The sequence below is a fragment of the Equus quagga genome, chromosome 7 (assembly GCF_021613505.1).
Source record: "Equus quagga isolate Etosha38 chromosome 7, UCLA_HA_Equagga_1.0, whole genome shotgun sequence".
In the NCBI taxonomy this organism is placed as follows: domain Eukaryota; kingdom Metazoa; phylum Chordata; class Mammalia; order Perissodactyla; family Equidae; genus Equus; species Equus quagga.
In genome coordinates this window covers 50,778,788-50,792,109 of record NC_060273.1, presented here as the reverse complement: position 1 = coordinate 50,792,109, position 13,322 = coordinate 50,778,788, and the positions used below count along the sequence as shown (strand labels likewise).

The 13,322-nt window shown below is 55.1% G+C and overlaps 1 protein-coding gene across 1 annotated transcript in view; it reads left to right on the top strand.

Annotated features, from left to right (window-relative positions):
* Nucleotides 1-13,322, top strand: part of ERGIC1 (endoplasmic reticulum-golgi intermediate compartment 1) — a 102,495-nt gene that overhangs the window by 51,744 nt on the left and 37,429 nt on the right. Inside the window, exon 3 of the mRNA XM_046667768.1 lies at nt 3,882-3,954. Within this exon, the coding sequence (XP_046523724.1) occupies nt 3,882-3,954 (73 nt within the window). The remainder of the gene's footprint in view (nt 1-3,881; nt 3,955-13,322) is intronic.

Genomic DNA, 13,322 nt, shown 5'->3' with positions numbered 1-13,322 from the left:
GGGCGACCCACGGTTTATGTAACCAGCCCCCTGACGGTGGACATTTCCGAGTCCTGTTTATTGCTATCACAGACGTCCTTGTCCATATATTTTTGTATCCTTGTATGGTTCTTTCTGTAAGGTAACTTTCCTAGAAGAGGAATTACTGGGTCAAAGGGCATGTGCATTATAAAATTTAGAAGGTACTGCCAAATGGCCCTCTGGGGACGTGACGGCGAATTCCCCTACACCAGAGGAAAGACGTGAGGCATGACAGGCCAGCCCTTAGCTACCACTTAGTGAACAAATATTTATTAACCAGGTCCTGGGGCCAGGCCCCGTGCCAAGTCCTGGGACCACGCTGATGAACAGGCTTCACTGTTTGTCCTTCAGGAGTGCACGGCTGAGCAGGGCAGGCAGACGCAGAAACCCATCTTGCATTATGTCATAATAAGTGCTATTAATAGCTGGAGGCGCTAGCGAGGGCGCTGGACATTCACAGGTCGGGGTTTGAATTCTGTCTCCTCTGCTTAAGTGGCCGCGTGGCCTGGGACAAATTCCTTGACTTCCCGGAGTCTCGGGGCTTGGGTCCAGCGCCCCCTTTGCAGGCTGCACCAGGTTTCCCACCAGCAAGCCTTCTCCTAGGAGGATCACATTCCTCCTGCCCAGTCCTGAGTCAGTTCGGAAGAAGTCTGCAGTCAGACGGCCTGAGCATCTTGCCCAAACATGGGCTGAAAACCCTCATCAAGCCTTCAGTCTCAGAGGGCTTTCTGGGTGAAATACTTCCTACCTGTCTTCGTGTGTTTCATTTATCCATTCAGCAAACAATGACTTCGTACCTTCTCCGAGACAGGCACTGTGCTAGAGCCTGAGGTCACAGTGGTGCTGTCACCATCTCTGTCCTCCCAGTCTGGGGACGGGTTAGGGGAACAGACACAGAACGTGGATGATGAGGGCTACTGGACGTTTGGGTTTCAGCTGAGCGGCCTCTGTGCTTATCATGTCCGCCTTCTGGGCTGACCAGGCTCTGTTCCAAGCTTTGAGCCAAGAACGTGGGTTTCAGCAAGAAGCCTTCCCAGCCCCTTCCCACACCTCTGCTCTGGACAGAGTTGGAACTTTGGGGCCTGTTGGGAGGCTTGGGGCAAGGAAGGGCAGCTAGAAGACCTCGATCTGACCTTCAGAAACACCTCCCCTTTTGTGTCCATTGCCCATTACAGCAGCCACGGGGTTGTCAGGGCTTGGGCGCGAGGGGCAGGAATGTGATTCTGCAGCGTGGGGCCTGTGGGTGATGCACAGGAAGGGTTCCAGCTTCCAGGGGAGGCTGCTTTGCCTGTTGAGTGGGATTCTTTTCCAGAGAGCGTGGTAACTGCGTTTGCAGGTGAGAGGCGGAGGGGCACGAGTTGGGACGCTTGGATTGAGAGCCAATCTCCTGCAGCGGGTTCGTTCAGCAGCTGGAGAAGGCACTGGAAAGGAATTTCCATACCATAAAACAAACACACATGGCCCCTCTGCATGAACTGAAGTGGCAGCTGCCAAGACGGAGACCGCTGCGTGAGCAAAGCACGGTTGGAGAGGATGCGGACGTTACGTTGCCGTTGGCTCAGAGGAGAAAGGATTTCTACGTCTATGCTCATGTGTGTGTGGAAGGACCCAAGACTGTAACAGCAGCGTCTCTGGGCCGGAATTTGCAGATCAGGAGTGAGAAAGAGGCTTGCACAGTATGCCTTTTTATACAAGCTTGACTATTTTTCTATCATGTGCATGTATTACTTCTTCAAAAAAAAGGGTAAACCCTTAAACTCCACCCCATCCAGCTTTTTCAAAGTTTGGAACAGTTTGGGAGTAATTCTAGTGTGCCCCTTGTCTTGGAAGCTGAGTGAGGACTCTGGGATTCTGTCCCGTCCTCCACTTAGAGCCCAAGTTCTTGGGATTCCCCTTCTTAGGGCATTGGTTCCAGAATGCACAAGTTCTGGTCCTGTCCCACCACCATCCACTGTAGCCCCGGGCCAGTCTCTTGCTGTCTCTGAGCCTCCATTTCTATACTCTTGGCATGGGCTCCTGCCCCCTGTCAGGTGGGAGCGTGAGATGATAGGGTGTCCATTGACGCTCCCACAGCAGGTGCCCAACCAACACAGCTTGTCTTCCCTCTTCACGGGGGACACGTCGTTGTTCATTTTAAGGTAGATGATAATGATGGTGGTGGTGGTGGTGGTGAGTAGCTGGTCTCAGCGTCTGTCATGATGGCTCAACCAGTCCAGGTCGGGCTGTCAAGAATGTAACAGAATCAGCAAGTGGGACTGGGAACTTTTTTTCTTTGCAGAAACTAAGGGTCAACCAGTCTGTCAATCACCTTCCCCAAATTGCCAGACCCTCCAAGGTGTCCCTGATGAAAGTCCTAAAACTGAACTGATACTTGAGCCGTGATTACCTGCTGGGCACTATTTCAAGCCCTGTGTTGTGGAAATTCTCAGAGTAGCCCTGTAAGGCAGGTGCTACCACTGTTGCCATTTTACAAATGAGGAAACTGAGGCAGGGAGAGGTTAAGTAGCTTACCCAGGGACACACAGCAGGTGAGTAGTGTGGCCACACCATGTGAGCCCGTGCCCACTGTGTGCCTCTGTGGTTAGCCCAGACAAGGCATGCTCAGTGCTCATTTCATGCTCTGGGGAACAGCTCCCTGCCTTACATGACACCTGTCATTGCCTGCTGTGTGCCCAGCCCCGGGCCAGGCACTGGAGCTGTGGAGTGTTTGCCCTAGTGAGAGAGACAGCCACGGATAATTGATAAAGTGTGGAAAGTGTCAAAATAGAGGCTGGGAAGACAGGAGCAAGAGTGACCAGCTCCACCTCTGGGGGTCGGGGGAGCTTCCCACCAGAAGGGACATTTGAGTTGGGCCTCAGCCTGGGAGGATGAGTAGGAGTTCGCCATGCAGAGAGGGTCACCATGGAGGGGGAGGGAAGATGGGGAAGTTCACTCCAGGCAGAGGAACTGCGAGAGCCATGTTGAGGGCACAGCATGTGGCTCGGGGTGGCCGGGGGGCGGGTGTTGGGGGAGTGTCAGGAGCTGAGGCTGGAGATGGGTTGATGGCCAGACCCCAAAGTGCTTGTTATGTCCTGCCCCAAGGAGTGACTCCAGGAGCCACAACTCCGACACCATCAGGGGCCAGCCAGGCAAGGTTAATACGAGTGAAGTGGCCAATCCTAGCACTCTGTTCCACTCTCTCTGCATTTCAGACTTGTAGGACCACTCTTCACCTCCATAAAGAATTGTCCCTTCTCTTGAAGCACAGTGCTTGGTGTCCTCATTTTCCTACTTCTGATGGGGACACGGACAGAGGTTGATGGCACCACCGGGGGGGGTGGTAAATGGCAGCAGACATTCGACCTCGGCCTTGGCATCAAGGAGGCAGGAGGAAGTGGTGAGGCCTGTGGCAAAGTGCTGAGCTCAGACCCCGTGGAGGAACAAGGGCTCAAGTGTTCTAGAGCAGCGAGAAATCTGGACTTTTATGTGAAATCTCTCTGATTGTTCAATAGCGACTCCAAATTTTAAAATATATATCACTCGAGCCAAAGAGAATATGTTTGTGGGCCACCGGTTTGCAACCTCTGTTTTTGACTGACCTCTGTGTTAAAGTGCTTTTGTGGAAGAAAGCTGGGCTGGCCCCCAGGAGGATCTGCCTGTGTCCGGGGTCGGTCCGCATGGGAGGGTCAGATCAGTGCCAAAGGCGGTCTCCCTTCCTGGGAGCTAGGCTGCTGCATATTGAGGCCAAGAATAGGAAGGGGCTTCGGAGGGTCTGCGGGCCCCCCTCCAAGCAGGTTTTCTCTGAGGCTGGAGGGTGGGTGCCAGCCTCTCTGCTTCAGTGCCCACCGCCCTTAACTGTGCATCTGTGTTGTTTCTTCCAGTCTCTGTCTGCTGCTGTCTCTTCATCCTCTTCCTCTTCCTTTCGGAGCTCACCGGATTTATAACGACGGAAGTGTAAGTCACATCCCCCCTGGTGGCCTGTTCCAGAGCCTTCTGGGACCCCAGTTAAGAAGAGGGAGGGGCTTTAAAAGAACAGAAACCTCGGGAACTTCCAACTCCCGTTTCCAAGCCCGTGGTGCCCGTCACTCCTCCGTTTCTTACAAGGGTTTTAAAGTTAGAGCAGAAGTGAACGTTGCCATGTTAAAGCCGAAGAAAACATGTTGGCTTCCTCTGCGGGGGGCCTCCTGGGCCGCAGATGAACAGCCATCGTTTGTCATCTTTGCCATCCCTGTGTTTGGCCAGTGGGCCTTTTTCCCTCTGAATCATCACAGGGTCATTTGATGTTAAAGCTGGAAGAGTTCAGAGAAGCGGGTGCAGCTTGCTAGCCGAGGGGGGCGAGGTTGCTGACATCAGAGCCTGGCCCCTCAGCGAAGCCCCCTTGCCTGTCCTCGGGCGCACTCTCGGTGAGGAGTCAGTGTGGCTTCCTGGCAGCGACTGACGCACTGTGAGTCCATCTCCGATTCCTAGAATCATTCATTGTCTGGATAACCTAGTAAACGCTCCGGGGTGTGTGTAACACAGAATGCCATCGGAGTTATTCAGTCACGGACTCATCCGACGCCCCTCTGAGACGGAGTCAGACCCAAAAGCTTCCTGCCTTTGCCACTGGCCGGAGGCTTCCAAGCCTCTTCGTTTCCATGTTTACAACCCAGAAAGTCATCCTGGGGCTGGGCCCTGGCCACCCACTCCCTGTCCAACTCTGGAATTTCTGGATTTCCTTTGCCTCCCTCTCAGCCACGAGATAGTAGGAAACTGGAAACACAGCTGCTTAGCCCAAGGTCGTCCTCGTGGCTGTAGCCGCGTTACCCCCTTTAATCTGCAAACAGCCCTGGGAGGTAGCTGTCCCCGCTTTACAGATGACGAAACTGAGGCTCAGAGAGGTGGGGGCTTGCCCACAATTGCAGGGTTAGGCCTGCTGGGAGCATTTGGGAGCATTTGCCTTCCCTGTCCCTCTCATCCTCTTTTTAACCCTCGTGGCACCAAAGCTCAGGGGGCTTCATGGAGTGGTGGAAAGAGCACTGGACAAGGCATTGGGAGACCCAGGGCCAGGTCTCTGCTCAGTTACCACTTTACTCTGTGACCCTGGGCAAATTGCCAAACCTCTCTGGGTCTCAGTATTGCTGGTCCAACAAGGGAGGGCAGATCAGAGTCACAGCTCCCATCCAGGCCTGGGGAGGCTTGTCTGCTTCCCAAGATATGACCCCTGACCATGCAGGGGTCAGAGAAAGGACTTGGTCCCCCCCAGCCCCTAAAGGGGAATGACTGAGTCAAGCACCTTCCCCTCGTGCGTATTTGGGCCACTAGACGTCCCAGGGGTCCCCCCATCACGAGTTGGCGGTGGAAGCAGAGAGAACAGTGAGAGATTGAGACCCACTGCCATTATGAAGGACCTGCTGTGTGCTAGGCACCTGCTGGTCTCTCCAGGCTGCATCCCGTTCCCTGGGAGGAGGATTACTGTGCAGGCCCCTCCTGTTCTGAGCAAGGTGAGAGGGGAAATCAGTGACAGCAGCAAGGGGGGAGCCCCAACTGTGTCCCAGGTACCAGGTGGGAGGCTTTATGTGTTCCTGGTAGGGGCACTACAAGTGCAAAGGCCCTGAGGCAGGAATTGCCTGGTGTAGGAGAAAAGCAGAAAGAGCTCGTGTGGCCAGAGCAAAGTGAGCAAGCAGGGAGGGTAGAACATGGAGTCGGTGGAACCGAGTCAGGCCAGGCCCTGGACACTGCTGTGTGTTAATGGGAATCTTCCTTGGTCCCCAGCTCCCAGAGGTCAGGGGCCAGATCTGCCTCACTCACTGCCCTGTGGTTCTACACTCAGAGGAGCTGAAAATGTGGGCAGTGGACACCGATGGTCTCCAGGCAGACAGAGCTAGACTATGTCAATTCGTGATAAGAGCTCTGAAGGAGAAACAAAGCAGGGCAGGAGACGGAGCAGGCCTGTGATATTTCGTGGGGCTTAAACAAGATTGTTTACCTGGAAGGTAATTAACATAGCATCTGATATACTTTAATAGCGATAGACCCACATGTCTTCATGCATTTATTCATTCATAGTTATTCCCCACCTAAACTAAACTAAAAAGGTTGTAAGGCTGCAAAGGACCTTTCATGTCATCAGTGTTCCGTGTATGTTGATTTCCTCATGCCCTCCCGTGCCTCCTGCTGACGTTGTTGGGGGCGGCTTGTGATCCTCAGCTCGGCCCATAGCGAGGCGTGGTGCTGAGGCCGAGGGCCCCTGACCGTGAGTTCTGACATCAGAGCTTGTGAGTAGAGCAGGTGGGGCCCCACCTGGCATGTGGAGGGCCCCTCCAGCAGGCCCGACGGCTCGCTCCGCTTGCCCAGGGCAGGCCTGCTGCTAAGAGCACGGTGTGTTCCTGCCGCTCTGCCCCCTCGCCTTTCAAGGGCTTCCTCGTCCCGGCTCCTGGGGACATTCTGGATACTCGGATCCCACCACTTCCCCAGAGGGGAAGAAAGAGGGGGCAGAAATAAAAGCACGAGGGGCCATTCACTGACTCTTGGCCTTGTGTCCAGCCCTGGGCTAGTAAGCACTTCATTCACAGTGTGAGCGGCTGGAGAGGGAGGCAGGCGAGAATGAGAAGAGAGACCTGCCCGGGGCCAGAGGCTCCACCTATGACCGTGCAGGGACCCTAACACCCACTTCTCTCTGTGGCCTTGTGACCACAGTGCAGGAGTTACCAAATGGAGTGCACAGGGGTGAGGACTGAGGACTCCACAGAAAAATCCACAGGAAAAACGATTGCTCCTTTGGGGTCTTCCCTCTACCAGAAGCTTCTCTGACCCCTGGGAAGCCCTGCTAATTCAGAAAGAACCAAAGGTCACAATTCTTTTCCTTTTCTGGATGGCCGGCCCTCCCTGGTGGTTTTATGACCACAGTGGGTCAGCCCCCCCACCTCCCATGAGATTGTAACCCAAGGAAATGAGGTCACCGCTGTTGGATCACGGTCGCTCCAACCTTGGCCTGTGGTTATCAGTGACATAAGAGGCCATTCTGGCCCAGCCCAGTGGGGAGGGGGCCTGTTTGTTTGGGTGGCTGGACTCCAACCTGGGCTCTGGACAGGCCATTAGTTATCCTTGGGAAAGTGGCTGCACAGGGGGCTCTGAGGCCTCGTGTTTCCAGGGGAGCAGCCCAGCCCCTCTCTCCTCGGATAATGTGGTGGCAGAACATTCCAGCCTTCGACTGTCCAGGCTCTGGCTGCTCTTAACTGTTACCCTGATGAGGCTTTATAATAAGAAAATGTAGTAGCTGGAACCCTCCATTGATAATTTATAGCATAATACAGCTCATCATCCTTTCCAGTTATGATTTATAATAGGTGGCCACGTGCCAGCACCTTTACAATGATCATCTCATTTAATTGTCCCAGAACCCCTTGAGTTAAGTACCGCTATTGGCGTTAGTCCCACTGTGCAGATGGGGAAACTGGGCGCTCGGAGGCTGAAGCCACAATGGAGTTAGTAAGTGGTGGAGCCAGAGTGAAGCCCAGGTCTGTCTGTCGCCAGTGCCCAGACTCGGCACCCCAGCACCATCACCGGATCCTTTTCTGCCCGGAGCATTTTGGAGCCCCAGGCTCCTGGGAGCCACTGGTTTTGGTCAGAATAGTTGACCGGAAGCCTCGGATGCACCCTTCTGGGGTGCGGCGGCCAAGCAGACAGTCAGACCTCCAGGAAGCTGCTACCCACCCACTGGGAGCTTGGAGGTACCTTCAGCTGTGTCCTCACTCTCCGGGGAACAGGCGCAGAGTGGGGAGGTCAGTAAGTAGCTTAATCAGCAGGAGGAGCTGGACGTCTCTCTCGGAGCCCAGGCTACCCGCTCTGCGGCCTGGATGTGAGCCAGGGCCGGGGGAGAGCCGTGGCTCTCACATGAAAGAGGAATGGGAGGCCTGAAGGCTTCTGAGCATGGAGTGACGGGATTGGGTTCCTCCCTGGGAAAGATCACCTCTTGTGAAGATGGGCTTGGGCTGGGCCACCCTGGCAGCCAAGGGCCTGGTGAGGAGGCTGGGCGATAACCCAAGGAGAGGGGCTGAGGGGTCAAGGGGCCGAGGGCAATGGCTGCGGAGACAGAGCTCGGGCAGGACCAGGTGGCTGCGAAGGGATGGTTCTGGACATGCACCTGGTAGGTAATAGGTGCACTTACTTATGCCTGGAATAGTCAGGGTGTAAAACTCTCCGGCCCTGGAGAGCCGGCTTGCATAAGCTCCATCCCTTCCTCCCCACCACCCCAAGCCCTTGCTGTGGGCCTCGCTCCTGTGTAAGTTTCCATTAGATCAAATTATTAAGCATGGAGCTCAGTGACTTTGGGCAGGAATCCAGACTATTCAAGTGTTCTTCTAAAAGCAAATAAAATTGTTTTCCGTAGATGTCATCGGACTCACGCCTCAGCCTAGAATTTCAAGGCCACCTACGCTCCCCCACCCATACTTCCCAGTCCCTTTCTTCCTCTCTCCCTATGTGGCTACTGCTTACCGACCCCCACGCAGTCCACCCGACTTCTGACGCTGTCTGGGGTCCCCACTCCCTCACCGACGCACGTTGGTCGCCTCCCTGGCTCATCCCACGGAGGCTGTGAGCAGGTGCTCTGTGCGGGGAGCTCTCGACCTGCTGGGAGTCACATGCTGCAGCCCACTGGGTGTGGCAGGTGGAGGCGATGGGGAGAGGGCGCAGAGGGAGTGTACCCCTTAGTACCTCCATGGCCTGTAGGGTGGGGTCAGGGTGGGCATCTGAAGATTATCAGAAAGATAATCTTGCATCACTCCTGCATCAGAGGTCCGCCTGGGGGCCACTTGCTCCTCAGTTTTTCTTTGATTCCTGTCCTATCCATGTAGTGCAAGGGAAAGACAGTGGCTGTGGGCTCCAGTGGCCCTGGGTTCACATCCTGCCTCTGCCTCTTCCTGGCCAAGTGATCTTACCCAGTCTTTTATCTGTCTTCCTCTGAGCCTCATTTCATCTTTGTGAAAAGAGAACAGTAACCCCTATTAAACACTGGCTTGCTGTGGGCATTAAATGAGGTGTTACCCGTCAAAGCCCCTAGCAGAGGGCCTGGCACCAGCTGCTCAGAACTGGGGCGTCTCCTTTGATTAGCTGTGGGTGAGGCTGGCTTTTCTGCGCCCCTTAGCATGTACGAGGGGCTGCGCTCAGCACCCTGCACACGTCAACACGTTTAATTCTCACCATAGTGCTATGAGGTAGGTACTCCCAGTACACCTGTTACCATCCACCCATGAACAATGATCTTAATGATAACAGTAGAAGTAGTGGACACTTACTGAGCACTTACTGTTTACTGAGGCTTTGCCGAGTCTGTGATTGTGCCCATTTTACGTCTGGGGAAACTGAGGCTGATGGAGGCAAAGCCCCTGGCACAAGACCAATCGGCCGGTGGGTGGCAGAGCCAGGATTTGAATGCTGGCGGCCTGCACTTCCTCGTGATGACTTATTCTCTTTCCCTGGGAGAGCCTGTGCTGGAGAGCTGAGTAACAGACACACCCCTGCCTGGGGCAGCCTGCGGTCTCCACGGTCCGCACAGCACCATCAAGCAGCCAGAATCTTTAGCCCTTTTTTCTCCTTTCTCTCTTCTTTTCTCCCTGCCTCCCCTCCTTTTTTTCCTTTCCTTTTTAGTGAGGTGTAGGTAACTCACAAACAGCAGGGTGTACAAATCTTAAGGGTGAGACTGGATGAATGTCGGCCCATGTTTACCCCCATGTCACCATCACCCCATCAAGACAACACACTTCCACCTGGGACATTCCCTTGTGCCCCCTCCCAGTCAGTAACCCCCCCACCCCCACTATTCTGACTTCTGTTACCGTAGATTAATTTTGCCTTTCTTCAAACTTCATAGAGAGCTTCCCCAGTTTTAAGGATGAGGAAACTGAGGCTCAGAGAGGTGAAGCAACTTGTCCCAGGTCCCCCAGCCTCTAAGTGGCAGAGCCAGGAGGTGAGCCCACATCTGTCTGCTGCCGCCCGACAGGCCTGCTCATCACCCACACTAGTAACAGGAGGAGTCAGGCCCACACGAGTCCCCACACAGCAGTGAATCCACAAGAAGCGTTCATTTTCCTTCTAGATGGGCTGATTTCTGGCATTTTAAAATCACTTCAGCCCAGCCAATAATTTTAGCTAGGCTTGGCAGGCACCTGCGACACTGGCCAGGGGGTGGCAGGAAGCCAGCAGCCTTGGAACATTTGCTTTGGACACGGAAGGCGGCCGTATTGACCTCAGTGGGTGGGCGGCTCAGGTGGTTGAACTGTGTGTGTTTATTCCACAGCCTGAGGCCCTTCAGGAAGGCGCCTGGGAGCAGCCGGTCCTGGCCTTACGTAACCCCCCCTCCCGCCAACCCCCGGCCCCAAGCTCTGCAGGCTAGTGGGTTTCCCATCCCTCCGCAGCCCCTTTGTTTTGGGCAGCTCTTCAGCCCCTGGGAGCCAGTGGGCTGGGAGAGGCCTCCTGGGGCCTGGAGGCTGAGCTCACCTTGGCGCCACACCTGGGATTCACCTGGCTGTGCACCAGAGGATTGCCAGGGGGTGACATCATCCCTCAGTCCCTCAGTGGCCTCGCCTCCAGGTGGGAAAGGTGAGTCGCTTCAAGAAAGAGTCACTCACCCAGCAATCTTGTTACTCAACAGCCCGCCAAAGTTGTGAATTAAGGCTGGGGTAGAAATTGGGCGCTGAAGGCTGAGGAGGAACATTTGGCTGTGGGGAAGTCGGTCCTCCCCCCGCGGAACCTCCTGTAATCCTGTTCACTCCTCCCGCGCTGGCTCATCTCTTCTTCCTGTCCTCTGATGTGGGCCAGTGCTGGGAGCCTGCCAAGCACAGGCTCCTGTCTCCCATCCCCACACCCTGGGGCCTCAGGGCCAGGGCCCTCTCATTTCTCCTTGGAACCTGGATGCTGAGGAGGGGAGGATGGGGAGGCAGCAGGAGCCCTGGAGAGCCTGGGGCCCAGGCAGGAGGCAGGCCTGGGGCAGGACTCCAGCGCGGCCATTTCCTGCTGTGTATGCTGGGGAACAGGACTGACCCTCTTTGAGCCTAGTTTCCTGGTTTTAAAGTGGGGATCAGGGCATTTCACAGGGGCAGATAGGATAATGTGAATGCACATAGGCCTGACAGGGCCTTTCCTGGCTTAATGGGCTGGAGGCCCAGCAATGTGAAGGCCACACTGCCTCTGTGGCTCTCTTGTCTCTGGGAACATCCCTGTGACCCCCACAAGGAAACGAGTCCCGGGTGTCCTTTTGCGCGCGCCGTTCCTGTTACTTGAGCAGCAGCTGCATCACACTAGGTGCTGGGGCACGAAGACAGGGTCTTAGTAAAAATGAATACCCTTGCCCTGGCTCCACTCCTTTTTTCCCAAGAAGCGGCCGTTTACAAGGCTCTCTTAGAGTCTAACTGTTTACAGCCAGCAATCCTTCTTTATTTTACAGCCTGTGGACAGCACCCAAGGGGCCTAATTAATGTTTAAAATAACCTCAGCCCAGCCACCTCAGGCACTGCCCCAGAGCTGCCCACTAGGCCGGGCTTTAAATTCGGTTCCCTCTCCCCATGGGCAGTTATCTGAGAATCAGAAGTGGGCTTCAGATACAGCCATCCGATGTCCACCCAGCAACCCCTCAGGGGTGTCTCCAGAGCACCTCAAGCTCAGCATGGCCACATGGAACTCACTACTTTCCCACCCCACCAGTCCCACTCCTCTTCCAGGGGCTCCCAGCCCGATGAATGGTTCCAGAAAGAAACATGGCAGCCTCTGCATGCTCCCCTCAACCTACCGCCACACCCTGAGCATCAGCGAGTCCTGCCTGCTCTGGCACACCATGCCCTGCATTGCCCCCCATCCCTGCCACACCCAGTCCAGGCCGCCATCTCTCACCTGGACCACCGAAGCAGCCTCCCTTCTGGTCTCCCTAATGCATGGTGGCCCCTCCAGTCAGTCCTCCTCGAAGCAGCCAGAGGGAGCCTGTTAAAGGGCAGGCCTGTCCAGGCCACTGCACTCAGGATCAAGACTGAAGGCCTCGCCGTGGCCTCTGAGCCCTCACCTGGCCCACGCCCATTCTCCGGCCACCTCCCATGCCATGCTTCCCTGTGCTCCACGCCGCAGTGACCTTCCTTCGGTTCCCCAAATGAGCCGTGCCCCCACTTCCTGGCCTCTGCACATGCTGTCCCAGGGGTTCTCCCTCCCTCCTTGCCAGTACAGCCTCCTACCTCCTCAGAAAAGGCTGCCCAGCCTACTCTCCCCAGAGGTCAGTCACCCCGTTAGTCCCTCTCATGACACCCCGCAGCTTTCCGTCAAAGTAGTAATCACATTTGGCGTAAGGTGTTTATTTAGGAGATGAGTGGCGTCTGTAAGCTGGATGAAGGCAGAGACCACGTCTGTCTGGGTCCTCACTGTCTCTAATGCCTGACTGGTGGTAGGTGCTCAAAAAGTATTTGTTGAATAAATGCATGTTGCTGACAGATCCCAATGTGGCACCCTTGTCCCCAACAACAAGGTGTCATGGCTGTCCACAGAGCCTCATGCCCCCAAACTGCGCCTCCCCCACAAAGATGTCCACGTCCCCATCCCTGAAACCTGTGAATATGTTACATTACGTGGCCAAAGGAACTTGACCAACGTGGTCACTTCAAGGGTCTTGAGATGGGCAGATGATCCAGGGTTATCCAGGTGGGCAGGATGAAACCACAAGAGTTTCTAAGAGGGAGTGAGGAGGTCGGAGAGGAGAGAAGATGCTCTGTGGCTGGCTGTAAAGATGGATGAAGGGGCTATGAACTAAGGTGGCCTCTAGAAGCCGAAAAAGGCAAGAAAATGGGTTCTCCCCTGGAGCCTCCAGGAAGAGTACAGTCCTGCAGACCCATTTTGGACTTCTGACCTCCAGAAGTATAAGATAATAGATATGTGTTGTTTTAAGCCATTAACTTTGTGATGGTTTCTTACAGCAGCCACAGGAAACTAGTATGTTAGTCTAGTCATGTCTCAGACCCACTGCCTGCCCCAGGGCTTTGTGAGAGCTGGGACGTTGAGCGTGAGCACCCAGGGAGCTCCCGACTTCCCAGCTTGGAGGCGGGGAGGGAGCTCAAGAGAGTAGGGAGTAAGGTACTGTGTGCCGGTTGGTGCCAGGCCCTAATTCCTAGTAAGGCCCACGTTTCTCATTTAAGTGTTCAGACCACCCCATGGACAGTGGGTGGTCGTATCTCGTTAACAGGTGTGTTTGAAGAGGGGGTTCTCTGCCTGGGTTCACATAGAGGGCGACAGAGCCAGGACTGGAACTTGCATCTACCTGATGCCAGAAAGCTCTGCTCTTCGCACCGCTCCGTCCCCTCCCTCCC